This window comes from Triticum aestivum, chromosome 5D (assembly GCF_018294505.1).
Source record: "Triticum aestivum cultivar Chinese Spring chromosome 5D, IWGSC CS RefSeq v2.1, whole genome shotgun sequence".
NCBI lineage: Eukaryota > Viridiplantae > Streptophyta > Magnoliopsida > Poales > Poaceae > Triticum > Triticum aestivum.
This window is the reverse complement of record NC_057808.1, coordinates 191,415,273-191,442,167: the sequence shown is the minus strand read 5'-3', so window position 1 is coordinate 191,442,167 and position 26,895 is coordinate 191,415,273. Positions and strand designations below refer to the sequence as shown.

Here is a 26,895-nt window from a genome sequence, read left to right as displayed (position 1 = left end):
TACAAAAGTGGTTGTTAATAATACTTGATCAACCTTATTAATGGATCATTTTTGAGAGGTATGAAGTTGATGAATTTAGTGAGCACTACCTTCTGTCCCTACCTTTTGTTTTCTGTTTTTATTAGTTAAGTAAAATAAAATGCCATGTTTTGTCTGTTTTATGAATTTTCACCGCCACTAGCTTGCACTTTCCTGTTGTGCATTATTTTGCTCTATTTATTGCGAAGTGTTTACTTGCAAGAGAAAAGGTTGGCGCACTCAGTGCCCCAGACTTCGTTGTTTTACGCCGTGCACTTTATGGCGACAACACTTATAGTTTGGGGGCTATTGTGGCACGCCGCCTCCACATTAACAGATCCAAGGGTAAAATACATGGTGGTATTTATGCTACTCATTTAGCGAGTCACTTTAACATTCAGATACGCCAGCATGATTATCCTTTACCTAAGGTTTATTTAGATTGTCAGGCCATGGAACACCACCAGTTTATTGCTGGCGATAACACTAACACTCCTATTCCTTATAACCTGGTTTTCAGTGTGGACACTCGTGATATTATTCCATTTCCTGCACCTACTTTGTTTGATCCTATTGCCAGGGGAGGATACAGGATTATGCCTGAGGACATTGTTGCTTACCGGAACAATCTGGCGACGGTAGAGGAGGAGCCTTAGGAGTGGGACCCTCAGGTGCCTCCTCCCCGGCACTTCAACATAGGACCCCATGGTTTCTTTGAGTGGTGATCACCAAGTTAGGCCAAAAGCCTAAGCTTGGGGGAGTACGTATTTCCACCGACATTACATTCACGTTCACACATTTCATTCCAGTTGTCGGTGTCCACACTTTTTCATTGTATCATCCATGTTAAATTTATTTCCCACCTTCTTCTTGTGTGCTAGAAAAACTTTGAGAAAATCCAAAAATATATTTCCTGCTTCTTTTCAGTTTTTCTCCCTAGTTTAAATTGTTGTAGTACTAAAAAGAAAACCCAAAAAGATTTCCTTGCTCTTCTTTTGCTTGTTGGGAGCTTTCCCGTGTAAAAAGTTTTTCTCGTTTTTGTTTTTCCTTCTATAAATTACTTTCTTTCAGAAAAACAAAAACTCCAAAAATATTTCAGTGTGTTTCCATGTTTTCTTTTTCTTTTTATTGAGTCATACCGAGGAGAAGACCATGATGGAAATGTTGAGTGGCTCTCATATGCATTATTGTTGATCTAACAAAGAGCCCATATTACTTTGTCTTCTCACGTTGAATAAAATGTTTGCAGATTCCAGCTTAGTCCACGATACTCTTGCACTATTATTATTTTCAAATCGTTCGATCGTGCAAGTGAAAGGCAATAATGACGATATTTGATGCACTAGCTGTGGCAGAGAGAAGCGGGTATGAACTCGACTTGTTCTGTTTTTGTAAATATGTTTAACCTAGCATCCATGATTCAGCGTATTATGATTAAACTTGTTTACAATGATAATTAGAGATTATAGTTTCTCATGCCATGCTTAAGTAGCTAGGAGTGGATAATGATTTATCTTGAATGTCAACATTGCATTAAAATGATTGTGATGTAGTATGATGATATGGTATCCTCCTCTGAATGTTCGAGTGGCTTGACTTGGCACATGTTCATGCATGTAGTTGAATCAAAACCAACATAGCCTCTATTATATTTATGTTCATGGTGTTCATATCCTACTCATGCTAGTATCCAATGTTACTTATGCATAATGCATGTTCATGACCGCTTTTGCTCTCTAGTTGGCCGCTTCTCAACCTATTTGCTAGCCTTCACCTATACTAAGCAGGAACTCTGCTTGTGCATCAAAAACCTGAAACCCAAGTTATTCCAGATGAGTCCATCATACCTACCTATATGCGGTATTACCCTGCCGTCCTAAGTAAATTTGCATATGCCACCTCTAAAAACTTCAAATAAATATCCTTTTTGTGTGCCTGGATTGTTTATGGAGTGACAGGAGGTAGTCAGTATCTTCCATGCTAAGCGAGTTATTCTCATGATAAGTGTTTATTCACTTGTCCTTGCACGAGAGGGGTGGTAATAGGGATTCCCAGTCCCGAACTCAAATTGCAAATAATTAAACAAAACTCCCCTGGGACTATTGTTGGTATGGACGGCACCCATTGTTCCGGACAAGCCGTGGAGTGCGATTGTTGGTGGAGGGGAGTAAACCTTTTTTTATCGCTTGGAAACCGCCACTAATGTGTTTAGCATGGAAAATACCGATAACTAATGGTCGCGAAGTAAACAAGAAGGGTGCATTTCTCAAAACTTCATTTACCTCTATTTTAAAAACTTGAGCTCTGGCACCGCTGCAAATCACTGCTTCCCTCTGCGAAGGGACTATCTATTTACTTTTATGTTGTGTCATCACCTTCTCAAATAAGCGCCAGAACCTGAGAGCACTATTGTCATCCTCATGCATTGTGTGTAGCTAATGTTGGGTGCATCATGATTGGATCTTTTCTACCATGAATTACAATGTTTAGTCGTTGCATGAACTTTGGAGAGGCTCTGCATTTATGTTTTGCGGTCTCAGAAAGGGCTAGCGAGATACCATTATTGTCATATTATATCATGGTTGTTTTGACAACGTGTTGTCGTTTGAGATATCTTATTATTGCTCGCTAGCTAATTATGTCATTGATATGAGCTAATATAATTTTTAAGAGTTATTGTTAACATGGTTAGTTATAATCTTGGCTGAAAACCTGGGTGTTGTTTAAGCTTATTTATGTAAACAAGAGCAAAAGAGTTGGTAAAAAGTTTTTCTTTTCACTTTCAGTTTATCAACTGAATTGCTTGAGGACAAGCAAATGTTTACGCTTTGGGGAGTTGATACGTCTCCGTCGTATCTACTTTTCCTAACGCTTTTTCCTTTTGTTTTGGACTCTAATTTGCATGATTTCAATGAAACTAACCCGGACTGACGCTGTTTTCAGCAGAACTACGGTGTTGTTTTTGTGCAGAAAGAAAAGTTCTCGGATTGGAACGAAACTTTGCGAGGATTTTTTATTCAATAAATAAGAATTTCTGGAGCCAAGACCCACCGGAGGGGGGCACCTGAGTGGGCACAACCCACCAGGGCTCCCCCTCCAGGCACGCCCAGGTGGGTTGTCCCCACCTGGTGGCCCCGCAGAACCTAAAACCAACGCTATAAAATCACATATTTCCAGAAAAAATGAGGGAGAAAGAATTATCGCGTTTCACGAGACAGAGCCGCCGCCACCTCCTATTCTTCATCGGGAGGCCAGATCTGGAGTCCGTTTGGGCTCCGGAGAGGGGATCTTTGATCTTCGTCATCACCAACCCTTCTCCATCGCCAATTCCATGATGCTCCCCACCAGGAGTGAGTAATTCCTTCGTAGGCTCGCTGGTCGGTGAGGAGTTGGATGAGATTCATCATGTAATCGAGTTAGTTTTGTTAGGGCTTGATCCCTAGTATCCATTATGTTCTGAGATTGATGTTGCTATGACTTTGCCATGCTTAATGCTTGTCACTTTGGGCCCGGGTGCCATGATTTCACATCTGAACCGTTTATGTTATCACCATTATATCCATGTTCTAGATCCGATCTTGCAAGTTATAGTCACCTACTACGTGTTATGACCCGACAACCCCGGAGTGACAATAGTCGGGACAGTTCCCGGTCATGACCCGATCTATGTGTTAATGCTTTGTTCCGGTTCTCTATTAAAAGGAGGCCTTAATATCCCTTAGTTTCCAATAGGAACCCGCTACCACGGGAGGGTAGGACAGAAGATGTCATGCAAGTTCTTTCCATAAGCATGTATGACTATTTATGGAATACATGCCTACATTATATTTATGAACTAGAGCTAGAGCCGTATCGCCCTAGGTTATGACTGTTATGATGAATATCATCCAACGAATTCATCGATCCAATGCCTACGAATTTCTCTTATATTGTTTCTGCTAAGTTACTACTGCTGCTGTTACTATTGCACTTGCTACAAAATCATTGTTATCACTGTTACCGCCACTATTGCAGTTGCTACTACTATCAAAACTATCATATTACTTTGCTACTGATCACTTTGCTGCAGATAATTAATCTCCAGGTGTGGTTGAATTGACAACTCAGCTGCTAATACTTGCAAATATTCTTTGCCTCCCCTTGTATCGAATCAATAAATTTGGGTTGAATACCCTACCCTCGAAAGCTGTTGTGATCCCCTATACTTGTGGGTTATCAATGGGTTCTCACACACTTCTCTCATCTCTCTTTTGGTGGCTAGGAGGACTAAGTTTTTCTCTCTTGGCGAAGAGTAACTCAAATTGGGCTTGTGGCACTCACTCTCTTTGTGGTGGTTCACTCTCTCACTAGTCTCTCCATGATGGGTGGATGCTTGCTTGTCGGGGATCACTTGGCTTAGTGATATAGGTCATAGTACGTACTTCGTTCCCTTCGTCTTGAAGCTATAGTGGTTTGTTCTTCCGTTGTGGATGATGCCGCGGTCGAATTGCCAAGGTCTTCCCAAGAGAAGATGACACACGGACATAGGAACCACATAACGCTCCGAGGTATCCTCATAGGCGCTGGTCTTGAACGAAACTTGCACGGTGTGCTCCACTTGGATGGTGCCGAGTCGCTAAGCCATTGGACCTTGTAGGGGCGAGGATGCTTCTTCTTGACCAATTGCAGATTGGAACATAACTCTTCACTTGCCAAGTTGTGGCAACTTCCTTCGCCGATGATGACTTCCACGGAGCGTCCGTTGATGCCGGCCTTGGTGTGGAATATGTGACACCTGTGGTCTTCGTCTTGGTGGTGTTGAAGAGTCAAGACCTTGGAGATCACAAGAGCGGGACTTGAATCATTGTCGCAATAGACTTGAGCATCTTCTTCTTCATTCACTTGATGGTGCAGGGCGACGTGCTCGAGAGCTTCCATCTCTTCTTCACTCATGGAGTCGTACGTGCCATCATCATTTGCAATCATGGTGCGCCGGTGGGTGCATTGGAAAGACTTGTGTCCACAGCCACCACATGTGAAGCGCTTGAGAGAACTTGTCTTGACGGGATCATCATGTGGTGCCAATGAAGAAGGAGTCTTGTTCTTGTAGTTGCTTGCCGGAGGACGAGTCGAGGAAGGTGTTGCTTGCTTGGAACTTGACTTGTCACCGGTACTTGGTGATGCTCTAGTCGAGGTAGGAGGTGCCGAAATCGTAGTAGATGTATCTTGAGTGTACGAGCCATAGGTCTTGGATGAGTACTTGGCGACTTTGAAGTCTTCTTGCACTTGTCGCTCCGCCTTGGTGGCTTGATGAACTAGCTAGAGAAGGTTGGAGTAGGGTTGGAAATCGGCGATCTTCCGTATTGGGTGGTTGAGGCCATTCAAGAAGCGTGCCATTGTTTGCTCATCATCTTCTTTGACATTGGCTCTTATCATGGCAATTTCCATTTCTTGATAGTATTCTTTCACCGTCTTCATGCCTTGCTTGAGGAGTTGCAACTTCTTGAAGAGATCTCGGGTGTAGTATGTAGGCACGAAGTGAGCTCGCATGATGTCCTTCATTTGTGTCCAAGTCGTGATGGGTGGCTCATCCTTCTCGCGGCAACGCTCGATCACTTGCTCCCACCAAATGAGGACATAGTCTTGAAACTCGAGGGATGCCATGGCGATCTTATTTTCCTCGTCATAGTTGTGAAGATGGAATATCTTGTCGACTTTCAATACCCATGAGAGATACTCCTCGGGGTCGTTGCTTCCGAAGAACTTGGGCATGGTGAACTTAGGCTTGCCGTAACGGAGTTCTTCATCATAGTGACGGTGTTGATGTCTCTCTTGGCGCGGGAGAGGGTCTTCAAGCACTCGATCTGCTTGGTGTCGCTCCTTACGGGAGGAGGATCATCGTCATTATTGCGCTCTTGGCGTAGAGGAGGTCGAGGCATATGTGCCCAGTTTCGCCTTTCTTGTTGTTCTTCACGTCGGGCGGCTTCTTCTTGTCGTGCTTGACGAAGTGCTCCCTCTTGCTCACACACTTGACGGTTGCATTGAGCAATGGCTCGAGCGGACTCTCGGAGTGCGTCTTGAGCCGCTTGATCTTGACCTTCACGACTTTGTTGCTCTTGTCGGATTGCATTGCCATCTTGAGAGGCTTGACGTGGACGATGTGTTGGTACCTGCTCTTGATCCATGGCTTCTCGTTCTTGGCATCGCGCGTTTCTCACGTGCTCGAACTCGGTCTTGTAGGCCATTGCCATGGAACGTATTTTCGTGAGCATGGTGATCTTGAGTGTCGTCGCGTCGAGGAGGACTCGCATCGAAAGAAGAATATGACGACGAGTGGCGACTTGAGTGACGCCATCTTGGTGAAGAGGTTGAGGAAGACGCGCGACTCACGGTCATCTTGCGAAATTCTTCCATTTGTTTGGAGAGCTTGGCGTCGAGGTAGTCCCGTTGTCTTGCTTCCGATTGACGGAGATCGACGGCGAGTTGCTTGATGCGATCACCCAAAGCTTCACTCTCTTGATGTAGAGCTCGTTGTGCGATGAAGAAGTGATTCTTGGTGGCGTAGTTGCGTTCGTCATCTTGATCCTCGAAGAGCGGGTTTGCCGAAGAAGTAGGCCTATCCATCATGAGGAAGTGGTGGTGAGTACGAAAATGAGAGAACAAAACTAAAGTTACCTTTTTCGAAGATTGTGGATGTAACAAGTATGGTCCCACGTGATGCTATAATAGTAGAATTGGTACCGAGTTTTGTTTCTCACACCTAGAAGCAAAAGGCTTATAGAGGATCTCGGTTAGGAAGTGGCACAAACAATTCAAAGCAAATGTTAGTCAAGATATTGAAAAAGTTGAAAAGATGCACAAATCTCAAGTAAGACAAATAGATCAAACCCAAGGATATCACTAGGAACACACACACACACGGAAAATAGATGGGATCCGCACAACGAAGGGGTGAGCTCTAAGAGGGGGGCCATGGGAATGCTCTTATTGTACGGATACTAGAGAGACGCTAGCTCGATTGCTCTAATGGGCTAGATACGCTAGTGCACCAACCTAAGAGAAAACGGGTCATCTACTATCCCAAGTATGCTTATGTATGTGGTGGCCAAGATGATGGAACTATGCTATGAGGCACGATGCTATTGCTTACAAGCTCTTTGCTTCCCTTCTTTTTCTTTTGCTTAATTTTTTTTACTATGCCACAATGCTTGATATGCGAACCCACAATGTGAGATAACAAGTAGTGTATGCACGGGAGAGACGTAACACTAAAGGTGCACTAAGGCGTGGCCCGACAATTCTCAACTTGCTAGTCTCGATGGGTAAGCAACACAAAAGAGGCTCGAGGCTATCAAAGTAATGGCAGGGGTAATACTATGGTGTCGTCGAGGTTACCGTCCTTTCTTACAGTTGGTATGAAGATGGAGTGGTCGATGTCAGAGTGGAGTCCAAGCCGATGACAAGTGGCGGTGGTGATGAAGTCAAATCGCGCCTAAGTAGCCAAAACACCTTAGGACACGTGTAAACCGCAACCCAAAAGCTCAAACACCAACGAGAAGTAGCGCGGAAGATCAAGTGTGGTGGTGGAAGGCAAAATGGTGGGAAATGGGGAATGGTCGAACTGCTCTGTGTGGTCCGTGCACACAGGGTAAGTTATGCCCATGTGCACGGGGTCCCGATGGCCCGTGCGCACGGGGTGTTCCGGAGACTCAAGAACACCTCGGATCCATGGATTTTTGCAAAGTTCCGGCCAAAATCAATGGTGGGGAGGGTGGGGAAAGATAGTAAGGGGTAGATCCACTTGTCAAACACTAAATTCGTGGATCAAATCAACCAAATCTCACAAGATCTAACAAATTGCAAGAAAAGTTTTTGGGCTATTTTTGGTGGGGATTTTCGAAATAGGATGAAAAACAACAAAATCAAGCTAGCAAATGGGGGGGGTTAGGTACTCCAATTTGTGAATCAACCTTGCTCATGATCCAAGATGTTGTAGGGTGAAACCCTAAGATGGATCTTTTCACACTTGGAGGGGGAAAAGGGATGAACACCAAGAACACAAAGAGGAATTCACTCCAACAAAACCCAATCACACATCCACTAGAATAGCAAACACATAAAGCCACAAGATTACAAGCACAATCAAAGGAAACAAGCACTAGGTGAAGTTCTTCCCACTCCTAAGGAGGTGAGGTCTTGATGATAGTCTTCTCCAAGAGGAGGTCTTGAAATCCACAAAAGTTGATCCTCTCTAAGAGGTCTAGATCTCCAATGGAGTGGTAGAAGGAGCAAAGCTCCCAAATATCTCACATATGTCTTTGCTAACCCTAAAGATAACCCTAGGTACGGAATATATAGGCTTGGGGACGAAGTGGAGGCCCAACAGCCATCTCAGTCGGCCATCATGTAGGGCCCGTGCGCACGGGGTAAGTTGGGCCCATGCGCACGGGGGTCCCGTGCGCATGGTACACGCCCGTGCGCACGGGGTGCTACAGTCGTAGCTCCATGTGTAGCCCGTGGGCACGGGGTCTCGGGGGCCCGTGCCCACGGGGTCGCCTGGGACTTGCAGTCTTGCTGCCTTTGGCCCCCTCCTTCCTCCTTGGTGACTTGGGGTGCTTCCCCCCCTCCTTGGTAGTGCTCCTTAGCTGCTTGTGAGTGTTCTTCTTCGTGCCTAATGATACATAGAGCATTTTGGTGAGGTAGCAACCAAGTTCCACTTGTATCCATATGCATTTCAAGTAGGAAGGAGTTCACCTCGGTTTCCATTGCGCGTGCTCGAGCTCTTGTCATAGGTCCACGTGGTTCTTGATGTGTTGTTGTAGAGTCCATGAGGATGATGGAAGGATGCTCTGCATCAAGGGGCATGGCGAAGAGGAGTGGCTCGGAGACGAGGTGGTGTGTGCAAGAGAAATAGAGAGGGAGATTGATGAAATTGTTGATGTATTGCTTGAGCCTCGTGTGCGTATATATAGGAGTACATGATCATCTTGGAGTACAAGACATGCTAGAACAAATCCTAGTCTATCATATGTTTCCTATACAATCATTATACTCAACATCCAATGTCTGTCAGTTTACAGCCTTCAGATTCTTCTCCAATCTCACCGTGTGCATTGCTACCGTTGTGACCGCGGGGGATATTGAGTATCATGATTGTTTAGGAAACATAGGATAGACTAGGATTTGTTCTATCTTATTGTACTCCAAGATGGTCATGGACTCCTATATATACGTCCATGAGGCTCAAGCAATACATCAACAATTCCACTAATCTCCCTCTAATGTCTGGCTCCCTCGGGCCTAAACATGGACCCAAAGTGGGCTACAATTCTTTTATTTTAAATTGCTTCAAACGAGTCTTTAACTCAAGACTTCTTGGCCTTGATACCATGTAAGATGGATAGAGAGGGACATTGGTGGAATTGATGATGTATTGCTTGAGCCTCGTGGGTGTATAATATAGGAGTACATGACCATCTTTGAGTACAATATAAGTTAGAACAAATCCTAGTCTATCATATATTTCCTAAGCAATCAGGATAATCAATAGCGTGGATGTGCATCGCCGACGCGCAGTTTAAATAGCCGCGGCCACGGCTAGCCGAAGGGGCGGCCAACCCGCTTCAATGCGGCGCATGGGCCGAAGTTTGTTTCTCGGGATGCGACGTCCGCATTGAAGTGGCGATGCCCTAGTGGTCGCGTCCATCAATGTCGCCCTCAGGTCCGGTCACGTCACACGACATCAATATCGGGCATTGCATGCTTTGGGTCGGCATGAATGCGACGCCGCAATCGGCGTGGGCGTTTGATGGAAAGCGCGGAAGAGGCGGGTGGGGTTTTTGGTGGGCCAACTTAATCAGACGTGGGCATGACAGCGATCCGGACGCCCGCAAAGACCCCCACTTTGTCTCCAGTGCGGGGGAAAACACGTCCGGACCAGCCTGCGAACGATACAGACCCGCGTAGGATGGCAAAACACGTCTGAACCGCGTGGTCCGGACGGTTGCAGACGGTTCTTGGTTCCGCGTTGGAGATGATCTAAGACTGCGTGTAACGGGAGTATTATAAGTGGTATCATGCATATCAACTAGGCATTTGTGATGATGTGACATATAATTAAATGAGGAAAGAGAGAATGTCTGCAGGCGAGGGAGCGCGCCCTCTCTCACAGCGGCGGCCATAGGGCGTGGAGGGAGTTCGACCGCATCGGGACGTCCTTTGGCTGACCACCAAGCGTTTTTGCGAGGCGGAGCTCGAGCTCGTCGAGGCAAAGGAGGCGGTCGTGATCGAAGAAAAAGGCGCCGTTGCGCGGCTTGAGACGGTCAAAGAGGAGTATCAGCTCGCCTTCACTCTCTTCAACTCCGCGGCCGAGTAATATCTTCATGTCAAGGACTAGAGTAGTTTAGATTAGGTTTATCTAGCATGTCGAGTTATAATGTTGCGAGCTCTATGTTTAAATTATGCTGCTCCTGCCATATCTTTTGCGGTACGGTAAATCATTTCATGGTATATCACTTAAATGAAATTTGTTGTGCCGCGGTTTACAGGATTTGCGAGCATGCGGGCCGCGCGTGCCCGCATCAACGATTGGCAAGGTCCACCATATCCATCGACCATTGGATTGCTGTGCATAAGGATAGCCACGTGTCCTCTTCATTCCGTCCCTCTTTTTCCTCCTGTTGCCACCTCTCCCCTCCGCGTCGCATCCCGTCCAATGGCGGCGCCCGCGCTCCTATCCGCACCGCCCCCTCCCCCACCAATGGAAGAGGATGGTCTCACCTCCCACGTCGCACCAACCCCCACCCCACCCCCGTCGAAGCGCGGTTTCTTGCGTGGGCGGCCGCCCATCAGGGTGACATCGGAGTTCGACAGCGAGCGCCAGCTCTTTTCCCACCGCATCTCCTGCCGCGTCCTCAACGGCCTTGCCAAGCTCCGTCTCCGAGTTCACCACGGGGCCGCGGGAGGGGCCCCGACTCCCGAGGTGGCGCTCATGGGGCGGAACTTCTCCGCCGTCGTCGACACCGCCTCCCGCGGCGCCGTGCTGCGAGGAACGGCCGACCTTGCCGGATCGCTCCACCTTAGTGCGGCGCACAACACGAAGGTGCGATCTTTTCTTACCCACCGCTTTTCTATTGATTCTTCTGTGTGATGACGTTGTGAAGTGTGGTTGTGTAGTTCTGAGACTTGATATTGGATATGTAAGGGCATCTCCAACGCTGATCCTGACACCGCATCCGTCCGCAGACCGGAAACATCCAAAGCTAGCGGCATACATCCACCCTAATTTTTTTAAAGTCCGCATACATCCGCACGCTCAAAGTAGCCGCATATCTAGTTTCAGTTTAGTTAAAAAATGTTCAAATGTTGACATGCAGCAGCAGTTCAAATTTAAATATTACACTCCAACAATGTTGTCCCCTTTAACCGCCCACAGATGCTCAATTAGATCTTCCTTCATTTGCTCAAGCAAATCTTCCACGAATCAGTGGCGGTGCCATATGCTAGCATCTGCAGTGCGGCCGTGCACTTCTGGTAACCAGAGAACCCAATCCTTCTCGCGACATCCTCTTCCACGAATCAGTGGCCGTGCCATATGCTAGCATCCGCAGTGCGGCCGTGCACTTCTGGTAACCAGAGAACCCAATCCTTCTCACGACATCCTTCTTCAAGATGAAGAAGTCATCAAAGGACCGGAAGCCATGGTAGAGAGGATCGAAGATATTTTTTCGCATCCGAAAGCGGCGGCGAAAATTGTCAGCGACTAGGACAATCGGGGCAAACTAGTCGTCCATCAGCTTCAAATGGCCCCCCACCATGTTGTGGTTGAGCACTCGATGACCTTTATCAATCCCTTGAAATTGAGAACTGCAAGGACCGCCTGCATCATCGCCGTCTCATCCGTGTAGTCCTCGTCGGACAAGCCGTCAAACGACTCAACATAGTGCTCGTATATGTAGTCCATATCCGAATCTATTGCTTCGTAGAAGAAGGGACAAAAGAATTTAGCACGGGCATTTCACCGAACACTTGCTGGGCATGGTGAGTACCGTAGGGGCGGATGGTACCTATGCGAAGGACAGAGAAGAGGCGTGGAATGGCGGGGGAGGACAAGCAGCATGGAGCCTGGTGTAGCGATGGAGGTGACGGAGTCGTTGAGTTCCGGCAAGGGTGTGTCGGGGCGGACGCGGTGGTGGAGCGGCGGCAAAGGCAAGAGAGAAAACGGATGCACAGAAATATGGGAGGATGGAGGCGCGGGGTTCACGAGGGGTTTTGGGTGGACCGGGGGTGTCGGAGTCCTACGTGGCTGCTGTCCGGACTCACGCAAAGCCCCCCAAGTTTCTTTTGGGTTTGAGGGAAAAAGCGCGCCCGGACCGGTCGGCGGACCGATACAGGCCCGTGTTGGATGGCTAAACACGTCCGGACCGTGCAGTTTGGACGGTTGTGGGCGGTTTGAGAGTCCGCTTTGGAGATGCCCTAAATTTAGAGGCATAAAATTGGACATGATGTATTGGAAGTGTTTTTTTTTTACTTTGGGTAGTTGAAACAAAATCCAAAATAACACCAACTATAATTCATGGAAGAGTGGACCAGGCAGACAGACCAAAACCCTAGCCGCCGCCCCATCTACCCCCTCTCTTGTCACCGCCCGAGCACGTCGTCGGGCAAAGCCTGTCTGTTGCCATTGGTGGCGGGGAGGTCCTGCCTGCTTGTGGAGGAGTTGGAGGGCTGTTGCGGGATGGCGAAGTATATGTGTGCTTGAGTGGCGGTCTTCATCAGGCGGTGCTCAACGACGGCGCTGGCAATCTAGCGTGGCGATCTTCGACGGTGACCGCTAGGTTACCGGAGAAGTGGGAGTCGATGCACGATCCTGGACGTCGGCGAGCTCGACATTTGTCGCGCAGCGGCATGGGTGATTTTTTTCCAGGTTTTCTTTAGGGAGCCTTAGAGATTGGTTTGGGGCAGCAAGAAGGCGGCGCTGTTCCAGTGTAGGAATAATGTTCTGCCTGCTCATTCCCCATTTTGTTGGTCTGCTTATTGCGGGGGGTGGGGGGGGGGGGGGTGGGGTGGGGATGTAACTCTGGCGGGTCTTTCGGGATCCGGTCGGTTTAGGTTTGCGGTGGATCCATCTGGATTCAGCCGTCTTTCGTTGTGTTCGGAGGCCCTTATCAGCATTTTCTTCTTCGAGTGGCGATTTGCTTCGCAGATCGCTGCCGTCGGCGTCTCCTGGTTTGCATTGACGACTTCTCTGCCTTTGCTTCTACAAGCTCTTGGTTTAAAAAGTAGTTTACTCCGCCGAGGCGGAGGCCCATAGGCGGCATCGAGCTATGCTCATGGCGCGGCTCTGGTGGATGCAGGAGGAAGAAGACTTTGGCACCCCCAAGGATTTGATTGTAATTTTGTTTTTCTGTTTGTATGTGTTTGTAAGGACATGTGGTGCTTAAAATATGACCTTAGGCCCTTTCACAAAATAAGTTAGACGAAATCGAAGTTGAAGATGTCAGTTAAAAGTTCTGCTTCAGGGGTGATAGCCCATGTTTGACTTTGTGGTTAGACCAGCTAACATTGGAGCGCGAGCACCGCTTCCTTCTTGAAGGGGTTGTGTGGGAGTTTTGGCCCTTTGTTAAGTCACATGTCGCTTGAGCGGTGGATTATGGTTCAGGGTCATAAGGTTTGTGGCAGGATTATGGAGATCCTGCCGCGAGGCAGACCAATGTGGATAGCGGTTTTCTCCTTATTTTTTGTAAACTGATTTGTTTGATTTTAATGTTTCGCTTTGCTTGGCATTGTTTTTAATAATATATAATATATGGATGTAGAGGCCTGGGGTTATCCTCCTCTACGAAAAAAGGGTAGACGAAATCAAGTGGGTTGTGTCAATGCGGTGAAAATTAGTGCTGAGGAGCTCTTGACTTGGGTTAGCAAAATGATTGAATACTGGCTAGAAATTTTTCTAAGGTGTTGCATTAGTGGACTATTCATGTTCGGCTTAAAACTTATGTATTCATGCAGAATATACAGCTCAAGGGGAGAACAAAATCACATAGGAACAATGGTTTGACAACGCTAGTATAGTTGTATGTTATCTTATATGCTGGAGGAGTTTCAATTAAGCGGTTGCTGAATTCTGTCCAAGCCAGCGCATACTCCCTCCGTCCGCGAATAAGTGTACTTCTAGGTTTTGTCTTAAGTCAAAGTTTTGAAACTTTGACCAACTATATACAAAAGAGAAATAACATATATCACATTAAATTGGTATATTATGAAAGTACATTTCAAAATGAATCTAGTGAAATTAATTTAGTGTCATAAATGCTAGTAATTTTCCCTATAAAGTTGGTCAAAGTTTTAAAACTTTGACCTAGGACAAAAGCTAGAAGTACACTTATTCGCGGACGGAGGGAGTACACTCTACATCGCCCCATGCTAAAAAGTATTGTGTTCACTGCATAGGATTTATAGGATGCGGAGTAGTTTAGCAACGAGAAGAGCTAATATGTAAATCCATGTCAATGGAACACATTTTATTGGCACTTTAATCTTTTTGAATTAGGTGGCATCCCATGATCTGTTGCTATCAAAATACCTACTTGTTATATAGTTTCTGCTGGTAATAGTTTTTTGTTAGGACATCAATAATATGCATCATACCGATTCTGATATATGGCAGTAATGTGCGTCTACCTGAGACTGCCTTATGTTCCAGAATTACCAGAATGGAGAGCAATCTTACATTCATATTGGCTGTTCGACACACTGTTTGTCCATCTCTTGTGACCATGAATATGATGATTCCACTGTTTCTTGCATTCACATGGATAGATACTTCCAGTTGAAGTACAACAGTAGAAAGGTGCGTGCTCTGTACCTAGATGTGAGTTGTTGCAGTCGTCTCCCGCGTGTTTTCCTGTAATATTGTCTCTGAGAAGCTTTTTGTAGGAAGCTGCAATGTAGTTTCTGAGTCTGATTTTCCTTCTCAACTTAAAAACTGTGAAGTTGTAAACCTTCCATTGTCCAAGGGTCGTAACCAGTGCAGATCATGTGCCATAAGTGGTTTTCCATGGTGGCTGCCACACCATTACTTTACAATTTTGGTAGACACGTGGCATGCCAGTTTAAACAGCTGTCTGCTAAAAGCACCGGTGAAAGAGAAAGAGGAGGAAGACGAAGAGAGAACAAAAGCTGATGGGTGGGCTGCTCCAGCATGCATTTCTTGTTATGGAAGCAACATAAGCCATTGATATTATTAGAGCATCTCCAACGGTTCCTCACTAAATCCTATAGTGTGTTATTGGAACTACCCCAATAATACTTTTCTAATTATTGGGGGGGGGGGGGTGTCCCCCATAAGAAGGCTTAAACAAAAGCAAAGGGCACTACCTTTTATTCCCTCTCGCATCTCCCACGAGGAAGAACCCACAAGGCACTCACACGGTTGGCAAGTTTTAAGATTATTAAGGTTTAAGTTGTTCTATGATCAAGTCAACAAGATCCAAGTCGCCAATAACCGCGGACACGGCTATTCGAGTAGATTTATCCCTGCAGGGTGCACTATTGTACCCAACACGTTGGACCGTCCCTTATAGGCCAGTCAAACACATCATACATCATATGCCCAAACAGGCGGGTTTAGATCGACTATGACACTCCCCTAGCTACATCCAAGCTGGTCAACCCCCTCAAATACATCACTCAAATCTGTTTTCTCACCATAAAAGGGGTTAGATTCCCAGAAGGTAACATCAAGACTTACAAATGTGCGCCGTTCGCAGGGACTCCAGCATTTATATCCTCGCTGTCCAGTAGGATAGCCAATGAAGATGCATTTAACAGCTCTTGGGTCAAGTTTTGTTACCGAGGGCCTGTGGTTTCGAACAAAACAAGTACAGCCAAACACCTTGGGAGGAATCACCAACTTGTTCTCACCTAGCAATAATTCACAAGGAGATTTCATATTTAATATTCTTGAAGACATGTGATTTATAAGAAACGTAGCAGTCATCACTGCCTCACTCCAGAGAAATTTTGGAACATTCATGGTGTACATCAATGATAGAGCCACTTCTAAGATGTGGCGATTTTTCCTCTCTGCTACACAATTTTGAGGTAGAGTGTCTGGACATGATGTCTGATGTAGAATACTGTGATCAGACAGGAACCCCCCAAACTTGTTGATGTATTCTGTCCCATTATCAGATTTGAGCATTTGGACCTGCACCTTGAACTGAGTTTTAACATATGCAGAGAAATTCTGAAAAGAAGATAGCACTTCATCCTTATGCCTCATAAGGTACACCCAAGTCATTCGTGAGTAACAGTCAATGAATGTCACAAAATACTTCATCCCACTGATATAGGAAATAGGACATGTCCACACACAGTGGCCGAGGACGGACAAAAGCTGAGGTAGGGCAGGCTTTGGTCACTTGCCATTGGCAACGCCGCCGCGCCGATGCGCGCACCCTTCTTGCACCGGATAAATCAAGGTAGGGCGGCCGCTAACCCTTGCCCTACCGGGTCCGCCACCACTGTCCACACATCAGAGTGCACAAGCATAAATGGGGATATACTTTTGAGCCCCTTATTACATAGATGGTTCTAGTGTGTTTTGCATACTCACATGCTTTACACTTAAGATTGTTCTTATCAATTCCACTCATTACATCTGGAAAAACTTTACTCATTTTTATCAAATGCTAGATGTCTCATTCTACAATGATGCATCATGACAATTTTGTATTGCAGCTAGTGCTGAACCTCCTTGCTAGCCGGATTCATGGTCCATGTACCACAGGCCTCTACGTCTGGTTCCGGTCCCAATCTTCCTTCCACTTAGCCTCTCCTGAATCAGGAATACATATTTGTCAACGATTACATGACAATCTATTTGATCAACCAATGCGTTTAGAGAGAGTAAATTCACAGGAAATACCGGTAAATCTTCCTTCCACTCAGCCTCTCCTGAATCAGGAATACATATGTGTCAACGATTACATGACAATCTATTTGATCAACCAATGTGTTTAGACAGAGTAAATTCACAGGAAATACCGGTACGTGTAGCACTGATGATAGCTTAATATTTGTTGTACATTGAACTACTCCAGTTCCTTTGAATGGCTGAGTTGTACCATCGGCAGTTTGAATTGTTTCTTGATGCATAGATGGACTATACGATTCAAATTCCCCAAGGTTACCAGCAACATGTTTAATGCTCCAGAATCTAGTATCCATTCTGATTTTAATCTATGCATTGCTATAGAGGCATTTTCAGTCTTACCTTCATCGTGTAGACAAAGTGGGCAAAATGCTAAAAGCTTGCATCAGTCTGCTGCTTTGCCTTCTTCACTTCATTCTGGCCTGAACTAGACTGTCCTTGCCCTTGATCCATGGCTGACATGTTTGCTCTAGCACTCCTTTGATAACTGAAGTTGTTGGAATTCCCTGCATTCCTGCCTCTCTAACTCCCCTGTAATTTCCTCTGCCCCCTTCCACGGTCACATCTTGGGAACAAAACAGTTTTGACTTAGAGGCCCATTTATTCCACAGTTGTAACAATCCCGTGTCTCCTGCCTATTCGACACATAGTAAGCTGTCTAGGTACCACCTCCACTTTCTCAATCTGTTTCAACCTTGTTTCTTCCTGTGCCATGGCTGCAATGGCCTCTTCTAGTGTAGGCAACTGGGGCAGATGCATTGGTGCAGCTCTCCTGCCCTCAAATGCAGCCCCTTCAAAAATTTCAGTACCCTTCTGTCCTCGATCCACTTTTTTGCTGCTGCTACACATTCAGAGTGAGGCAGCAACAAGGGGGCAAGGTGGTCCAGATCTACCCATGCATTCCTCAGCTCTCCCACATTTTTTTTCTCAAGAAAACGCAAAGGACCTTTGTGTTTCATTGCATTGAAAAGATAGAGTTTGGTTACAATCCTCCTAGGAGGGCAAGCTCGAACGAAAAACAGGAAAACTAGTGCACATCCCAGGTGGATGGCAGGATAACGCGTAGGCCAGGGGCACCAGCGCGTGCCCACTGCTTGGCTTCGTCCTTGATCTTGGAGACCAGGACATGAACCAGGGGCTGGGCCCCATCGAAGATGCAATCATTGCGCTGCTTCCAAATCATCCATGGCGTCAAGAGGGCAATGGAGGCGAGGCCTTTGCGCATCAGTGTCGGCGTGTTTTGCCTGGCGTGCAGCCACCAGTCCATGAGGGATTCTCCGTGATTTGGGCCTGCGGTGGTCATTCGTAGCCAGGAGAGGATTTCATGCCAAGTCTGCTTGGCAAAGGGGCACCCCAGAAGGAGGTGACGCATCGTCTCGGGGGCTTGGGCATCGTGGCTGGTGCTGGAGACCACGCCTAGCAAGGCGATCAACCGTCCAACACCTGTCCTGGTTGGCCAACCAGTGAGAAAACTTCACATGCGGCGTCGCCCGATTCTTCCAGATGAGCTTCTACGAGAAGCAAGTCGTGGATCCCTGGGAGGTGGCGAGGTAGCATGAGCTAGCAGAATAGGTACCGGAGCGGAGGCCGGCCATCTCCAAACAAGCTGGTCGGGGGTGTCCGAGAGCATGACGTGCTCGATCGCCAGCCAGACTTGCAGGTACTGGCCAATCCCAGGGTCCCGTGGATGTCTCTAGCAGCTATGTCCCTGCAAACCTTGAGCGACGGTTCGGATCTTGCGGCGGCGCTTGGGGATGCAGTTGTAAAGGGCTAGGGCGATCTCCCTGTGGGACTGCCCATTGATCTAGCGATCCTCCAAGAAATATGCCGTTGATCCGTTCCTGAGATTCATCATGGTTGAGGCGAAGAAGAGCGCTCGCTCGTCGGCAGAGAATTGCAGGTCCAGGCCACTCCAGGCGCACTCATGGTCAGTGCGTGAGAACCAGAGCCAACGTAGTCTTAGAGCAAGGCAAGAGCGCCCCAGGTCTTGAACACCCAGGCCTCTGTGCGATATGGGACGGCAGACGCGGCGCCAATTGATGTGGCAGTGGCCACCGTTGGCGGCAGCGCGGCCAACCCACAAGAAGCCGCGCTGAATCTTCTTGATTTGACGAAGCGTCTTCTTCGGCGGCACGAAGGTGAGGAGCTGGTGCACGGGGATGGCACCTAGGACTGACTTCACTAGCGCGAGACACCCAGTTTTGTTCATCGGGTTGGCCTTCCATGCGGGGAGCCGCCTGGCAATCCCATCAACGAGGGGTTGCAATTGGGCGGCAGTCGGTCGGCCTATTGTGAGGGGGATCCCAAGGTAGGTGATCGGCAGGTCGACGGTAGGGCAGCGAAGGTGCGCCAGCGCAGCTGTCGCCTCGTCCGTGTCGCAGTGCAACAGCGAGGCGGAGCTCTCGGCGTAATTAACCATCAGGCCGGAGGCGCGGCCGAAGAGCATCAGGACTTCGCACACGACGATGATGTCGCTGGACGAACAGTGACAGAGAAGCACCACGTCGTCGGTGTATAGGGACATCGTGGGGATCGAACGCCTCGGGTGCAGCTGAGCCATGACTCCCAAGTCAATTGCGTGCTTGATGAGCCTGCCTAAGATGTAGACAACGAGCACAAACAGCTGCGGTGACAGGGGTCACCCTGGCGGTGCCAAATAGGTGGGCCCGGCTCGCCGTTCGTAAGTACTCGTGTGCTTGTTGATGAGAGGACGATAGTGATCCACTCCAGAAACCTGTTCCCAAAGCCATATTGGCGCAGGACCTCCAAGAGGAAGGGCCAAGCCAGGGAGTCGAAGGCACACACGAGGTCCAATTTGAGCAAGATTCGCGGGGCACCCAACTGGTGGAGAAGCCGGGCCGATTGCTTGACTAGAATGAGGTTGTCATGTAGGCTTCGACCGGCGATGAACACATTTTGGCTCCGGCTGACAAGGCCATCCAGCTTGGGGGCAAGTCGAAGGGAGAGTACTTTGGCGAAGATCTTCGCCACCAGGTGGATAAGGCTTATTGGCTGGTAGTCGTTCAATGTGCTTGCGTCCGCGTGTTTTTGCGGGGCCATATTGGCACAGGACCTCCAAGAGGAAGGGCCAAGCCAGGGAGTCGAAGGCGCGCATGAGGTCCAATTTTAGCAAGATTCGCGGGGCACCCAACTGGTGGAGAAGCCGGTCCGATTGCTTGACATGAGGTTGTCATGCAGGCTTCGACCGGCGATGAACGCATTTTGGCTCCGGCTGACAAGGCCATCCAGCTTGGGGGCAAGTCGAAGGGAGAGTACTTTGGCGAAGATCTTCGCCACCAGGTGGATAAGGCTTATTGGCTGGTAGTCGTTCAATGTGCTTGCGTCCGCGTGTTTTTGCGGGCCTGTTGGAGCACGGTGCTCTCCCACACATGTCTTCACTGTTTTTTCATCTCGAGTCAGGTTGTGTATTGTGTCTTCAGTCTGAGAGACCAGCATAACATTTCCCTTGCCTGAATACATCTTTGACAGGGCATCCCATACCTCTGTTGACGTGGAAAGCGCTTCCACTGGTGCTGTAACAGCAGGTGTCAAGGAATTCAGCAATCAAGTGAGTACCAGTGAATCCGTAGCATTTCATTTCTTCCACTCCTCTCCCAGCTTCTCTTCGGGCTTCACTGATGTTTCCTAACACATACCCTTCAATCGATTTCATCCTAAAAATTAGCATTCCCCTCCTGGACCAACTCAGGTAGTTTCCAACCCCATCCAGCTTGATCTCATTTGGCACGAGCTCAAGCTTGTACTGCACCTCTCTCTTTGGGGCTTGCTTCCTACGTTCCCCAGAAATATCAGAAGAGGGTGACCCATCTGCTGCCTTTGCAGCCAGCAGATTGGCCAACCTGTCGAGTTACCTTGGCCAGATCCTGTGCCATCTCCACTCACAGCAACACAAACTCCACCACAAGCACCACTGCCTTCAATCTCCTTTATATCTGCTGCGACCTACACCCTGCTTTCAACCTCCTTTGGATCTGCTGCCACCTACACCACTGCCTTTAACATCCTTTGGATCTGCTGTCACCTACAGCAGATCGGCCAGCCTCTCTGATACCATGCTCTGTAAACTAATATAAGACGTTTTAGGTCACTACTTTAGTGATCTAAATCATCTTATATTAGTTTACAGAGGGAGTAGAAAGGAAGGAAGGAGTGGCTAACCTAAGAGACAGCAGCCAGCTGCTGTAACGTCCTAGGGTTACAAGAGAGAGCCCCCTCCCCCAAGTTATATACTCTGTCCACCAATAGACAGATGGGCCACATGGGCTAGGAGATGTAGCACAGGCTGAAGCCTAGTTAGTATCCAACACTCAGTAACAAGTTGATCAAGATGCAACTAACTTGCTTTTCAACTTTCATAATTTTTCATGGCATTCATGAAGCTCCTTTTCAATTTTCCAAGTTTCAACATTTGCACTTGCAATATTTATTGTCCACTCGGAAAACACTTCATTCTTATCTCTGAATACCTGGTTTGTCTTTAGTTCAACAACAACAACAAAGCCTTTAGTCGCAAACAAGTTGGGGTAGGCTAAGGTGAAACCCATAAGATCTCACGACCAACTCATGGCTCTGGCACATGGATAGCAAGCTTCCACTCACCCCTCTCCATGGCTAGTTCTTTGGTGATACTCCAGTCCCTCACATCTCTCTTTACGGACTCCTCTCATGTCAAGTTCGGTCTACCCCGACCTCTCTTGACATTATCAACATGTTTTAGCCGTCCGCTATGCACTGGAACTTCTGGAGGCTTGCGCTGAATATGCCCAAACCATCTCAGACGATGCCGGACAAGCTTCTCCTCAATCGGTGCTATCCCAACTCTTATCTCGTATATTATCATTTCAGACTCGGTCCTTTCTTGTGTGGCCACACATCCATCTCAACATTCACATCTCCGCCACTCCTAACTGTTGAACATGTCGCCTTTTAGTCGGCCAACACTTAGCGCCATACAACATTGTGGCTTGAATCGCCGTCCTATAGAACTTGCCTTTTAGCTTTTGTGGCACTCTCTTGTCACAGAGAATGCCAAAAGCTTGGCACCACATCATCCATCCGGCTTTGATTCAATGGTTCACATCTTCATCGATATCCCCATCCTCCTGCAGCATTGACCCAAATATCGACAGGTGTCCTTTCGAGGCACCACCTGCCCATCAAGGCTAACCTCCTCATGCCTAGTACTCCCTCCGTTCCTAAATATAAGTCTTTGTAGAGATTCCACTATGAACCATATACGGATGTATATAGATGCATTTGAAGTGTAGATTCATTCATTTTGCTCCGTATGTAGTCCACCTAGTGGAATCCCTACAAAGACTTATATTTAGGAACGGAGGGAGTAGTACTGAAACCGCACTTCATGTACTCGGTTTTAGTTCTAATAAGTCTAAAACCTTTCGATTCCAAGGTTTGTCTCTAGTTCACCTGGATGAATTAATTATGGCAAATGCAACTTGATGAGCAACTCTATCTATTTCATCGTATTTATAGGTCAACCCCCAAAGGTTTTTCTAAAGTCACATACTTGTCACATATCGGACCTGCGTTTGATCATGAAATGATTCCTTTTTCCTCGAATATGCACGAGTGTGCCGTACTATATATCATTGTTTAGAAAATCGTTAATTGGTAGCTGCTCGGTCGGCTGGCAAGTAGGGGATTAATAAACTAATCGGCAATTTAATCAGCCAGTTAATCAATTAATCGGACAATTTATCATTTTATCGGCTACTCGGTGACCCTACGAGTAGGGATTAATCGGCAACTTGACAGGTTAATTGGACGAATTCTTGAGCAGGGCTATATATTAAAGAAGAGGATGGGGTAAAGTCGTAAAGAGCCCCTCCACGTTGGTGATTACATATTACATGAACACCGACTCCACCCTCCTACTCGAATCTAATTTCTTACGCTAGCCCACCTCACCAAAGCCCCAAACAAGGCTTCCACATCTCCCTTTAACGCTTGCTTCCATGTTCTACCTTCAACCTCTATTATATGAACTACATGTGACAGTGATGGTGAAGTTCCATCGAACACAATGGCATTGTGGTGCTTACATAACTTCCACATTACTAGAAGGAAGATCACCCATACGTCTTTCTTGCCTAGGCCAGCCCCAAGCTTGTTAGTGCACCACTCCGCCAATCTTGATCCCCTCGGGGGGACCCAATCCAGTTTGTTGAGAGCTAGGCAAACACTGGTGCAGACCTCCCTCGCAAGAACACAGTCCAGTAGGATGTGATTTATGCTCTCCTTGGCACAAAATGGGCAAGCCTCATGGTGTGCATACAAAATTCGAGCATGTGTGCATATAAAAATCTTTCGTTTTTATTGACATAATGACCTGATTATTTCAGTTTATTTGGCATAGAAATGTGCACTGATGAAATCGAGCCTTAATTATGTACCTGAATTTTGCTAGGGAATCCCCATTAGCTATGTTTGCATACTATGTAGTAATTAACACTTGTTTGTACATTCTACTGTAAAATGAGATATTCTTTCTATTGTAGAAAAGAAACAACTCAGTATATGCTACCTATTTTTCTCCTTTTAGTTGTTGAGGCTTGTTCACGGCTTGTGACTATTTCTGCTCCTCCTGGAACTTATGTCCATTGGGATCTTTCCCTATTGTTCTAAAAAAAAGGTATCATATCCAGTGATATTTTGGTTGTTTGAAAAGCACAATCATTGTGTAGTCTTGTCGTGTCCTATGAAAACCAAAGCACAATCATTTTTTGCTGCTGCCACCTAAGACCTAATGGTCGTTTTTGGGGTTATTCGGGTCGTTGGTTTTTGTTGCAGGTGCATGTTTTCCCCGTTGTAGTTTTGGGTTGAATGGTGTGTGTCGGGTCTTCCTAGTAAATATATATTTTATCCTTGATGCAATGATACACAGTTCTCATGCATCTTTGAGAAAAAAATACCATGTTTCCTTTGTGAACAATAGGTAATTTGTTGGAAGTTGGATTTATGGGCTTGACCAGTGGTACAGATATCCCTGAACAATGAGAATAACATGCAGCTTGTTCCTGATTTGGTTGGCAAAATCGACAAATTTGACCTATGGATGAAATCAAATCACAGAATGAACTGTCCGTGAAACTATTTCACGCGGCTGACCTTTTTGTGTGACGCCCGACACGAAGGCGTCACACTACACTGTGCAACGCCTCACAGATAGGCGCTACACGCCTGGCTAGCGCGCACCCGTGTGATCCGAAAATTACTAAGTTAGTGTGCAGCGCCTGAGAGCTAGGCGCCACACTATACAGTGTAGCGCCTAGCTTCTAGGCGTTGCACTAGTGGTTGCTTCATTTTGTAGTGCAACCACTAGTGCAGCGCCTGAGAGCTAGGCGCCACACTATACAGTGCAGCGCATAGCTCTTAGGCTCTGCACAATGACTTAGCAATTTTTAGGCAGTCTGGGGTGCAACGCTGTCCAGGCGTGTAGCGCCTATCTGTGAGGCGTTGCACAGTGTAGTGTGGCGCCTTCGTGTCGGGCGTCACACAAAAAGGTCAGCCGCGTGAAATAGTTTCACGGACAGTTCATTCTGTGATTTGATTTCGTCCTCAGGTCAAATTTGTCAAATTTGCCGATTTGGTTCTCTGCCGTAGCATCTGATGATTAATATACATACCATCCAATATGCCGGCTAAAATAACTATTGTTTTTGTCTGACATTTCTCAGATAGTAGCAGTACCCATCCAAAATTGGGATGTGGTTTCTACCATTATATAACATCACCCAGTATTCTAAAGTTGGCATTCAGCTTATAGTTTTATACTTGATTGCCACTTCTATTTGCTCTAAATGAAATATGAGTAATGATTAGCACATGGTCAGTATATTCCTTTGTTCTTCTAAATCTAATGGAAGGCTTACCCAACGTTAGAAAATGTTATGCTAATCTTATATTTTGTTGTTCTACAGTGTACATCATATATCATATAAGATAGGTGACATCATTTTATTTCTTAGGAGGGACAAGGAGAAGTGGCAGTAACTACTAATTTGGGAGATTCACCATGCAAAATTGAGTTATCATCGCTGGTTCCTCCTGATGGATTGGTCAGTATTTTGTATTCCAGAGGAATATTTTTTTAGCTGAAGACAGCTAGTGTTATGCAATCACAAAGATCTTCCTATATGTATGCTGTCATTCCTTTCTTGTGTTGACAATTTTTTCAGAAGCTGTCAAATCCTTGGTACTAATGACCATGTGAACGTTGCAACCCTTTTTAGTGTGCTAATTGAGTTTATTACTTAGATACCATGATAATAGATATCTTTTGTGTGTAGCCAAGAGCAACCTTCTTGTTTCCTAACGGGGAAGTTTCAGTTAAGGAGAAGAAGTTGGATGAGGGTGAGAAAATTTTGTCAGTAAATGGTATAGTGAAGTCTCATATTCTGAATGGAGTTTGCACTGCATTGTACAATGATAATATGATGAATATCAAGTATCGCTATAAGGTAAACATCCCTAAGCTGGCCTGGTTTAATGAATATTTGCTCCGTCATGTTGCTTGTAATGGATCATTTGTTCAATTTTGTAGGATGATGAGCTATCATTTATTCCCAGCCTCACTTTACCATCAAATTCACTATCATTTGCATTTAAACGCCAGTTAACTCCTTCAGACAAGTTCAGGTAAATAAAAATGGTGTGAATGATTTCCATCTTTTTGTTGGAATCCAGTAGCTCTACAGGTTGATGTAGAGTAGCTGATCTAGGCTTAGAAAAGAAACATCATATGATTTGCCTCCTGGATCTGTGAGACTGTTTTGAGCGATGCACTTGTGACCTTGCTCTGCGTTCCAATGCACAGGGAGCTTGAAGCACCCTGTTTATATGTTACGTCCATTGCTTAACGATACTTATCATCTTCAGTTACCGGTACCATTTTGACACGAACTACTGGAGTGCTGTCTATAAACAGAAGGCCAGTAAGCATGTCAAATGGAAAGCAGGTTATGGGTCGGACGAAAGGCTTGGCTGGGCATCTGTTTGGGTAAGGATTTACTCACAACCGACAACAATAACTAGGCAGCTTAATTTAGCTCATCATAGGAGTTAAGTTTTTTTTTTTGCTATATATTTTTGTTGGATTCATATAGATTTGCACCATGTAATACAGGTTGGCGACGCAGGCGGCAAGACAAAGGAGGCCCCCCTGAAGACAAAAGTCCAACTCATGATAAAAGTCCCTCAGAACAATATACGGAATTCAACTGTAGTGTTCCGGGTGAAGAAAAGATGGGATTTTTAGTTGGGTGTGACTATATCTCATCTAGATGTGAGATACTATCTCACATCTAAATTGTGACATAAACCACAAATCAGCGCATGTCCAGCACATTATGTCGTTCTCTTTTTTTTTTATCTGGCGAGTTGCACAGCCGTTGTCATGCGACTGGGCCGGCTGACTTGAGCGTGAAAAAAATAACAACACCACATATCGAACTCACGACACCAGCAGTAGGGAACACCACCTCCTGCCACTACAACGAATAGCTAGTGTTGATTAGAGCATCTACAACGAATAGCTAGTGTTGATTAGAGCATCTCCAGCCGTTGCCTCACACCCCACCCCATCCCTCCAGGAGGCATAAAGATCGCCCCCTGGGGGCGAGCCGGCGATACAATCGGTGCTGGGGCGGTTGGGCATCTAGCCGTCACCCCCGGCGCCGATATTGGCTCAGTTTTTTGCCCATTTTCGGCGAATAAAGGATCCATATGGGTGAGAACATGCCCATATTCGGCGTGGTTCGTTGTGGCTCGGCGTTCAATTATCAACATAAATATTTTTTATCACATAGTTCATCATAGAAAATTAAATAGTTCAACAAAATAGTGCAACAACAAATAGTTCGATACAAATTATAGTTCAATAAATAAAAACTCATATTTCATCACACGTCGTGCCTGGCGTG

General features: G+C 46.4%; 1 protein-coding gene across 4 annotated transcripts; it reads left to right on the top strand.

Annotated features, from left to right (window-relative positions):
• The first annotated feature begins 10,627 nt into the window (after positions 1-10,627).
• On the top strand, positions 10,628-26,342 carry LOC123120025 (outer envelope pore protein 37, chloroplastic). 4 transcript variants are annotated; one of them, XR_006459263.1, is made up of 7 exons: positions 10,628-11,098; positions 16,741-16,929; positions 24,943-25,032; positions 25,264-25,434; positions 25,518-25,612; positions 25,791-25,973; positions 26,100-26,141. XR_006459263.1 is itself a non-coding variant. In XM_044540035.1 (7 exons), the coding sequence occupies exons 1-7, from the start codon at positions 10,712-10,714 to the stop codon at positions 26,229-26,231; spliced, it is 1,185 nt and encodes a 394-aa protein (XP_044395970.1). In that variant the 5' UTR covers positions 10,639-10,711; the 3' UTR covers positions 26,232-26,342. The 4 variants fall into 4 exon arrangements, 3 of the variants coding, with proteins under 3 accessions (XP_044395970.1, XP_044395971.1, XP_044395972.1); XM_044540035.1 differs by having other exon boundaries at positions 10,639-11,098; positions 25,853-25,973; positions 26,100-26,342; XM_044540036.1 differs by lacking the exon at positions 16,741-16,929 and adding an exon at positions 14,702-14,848 and having other exon boundaries at positions 10,640-11,098; positions 25,853-25,973; positions 26,100-26,342.
• Positions 26,343-26,895: the final 553 nt, after the last annotated feature.

Coding starts and splice junctions, on each gene's coding strand:
- LOC123120025 (XM_044540035.1), top strand. CDS start 10,712: ATGGCGGCGCCCGCGCTCCTATCCGCACCGCCCCCTCCCCCACCAATG. Junction 16,930..24,942: donor TAAATTCACAGGAAATACCG/GTAAATCTTCCT, acceptor TTTATTTCTTAG/GAGGGACAAGGAGAAGTGGC. Junction 25,435..25,517: donor ATATCAAGTATCGCTATAAG/GTAAACATCCCT, acceptor TCAATTTTGTAG/GATGATGAGCTATCATTTAT.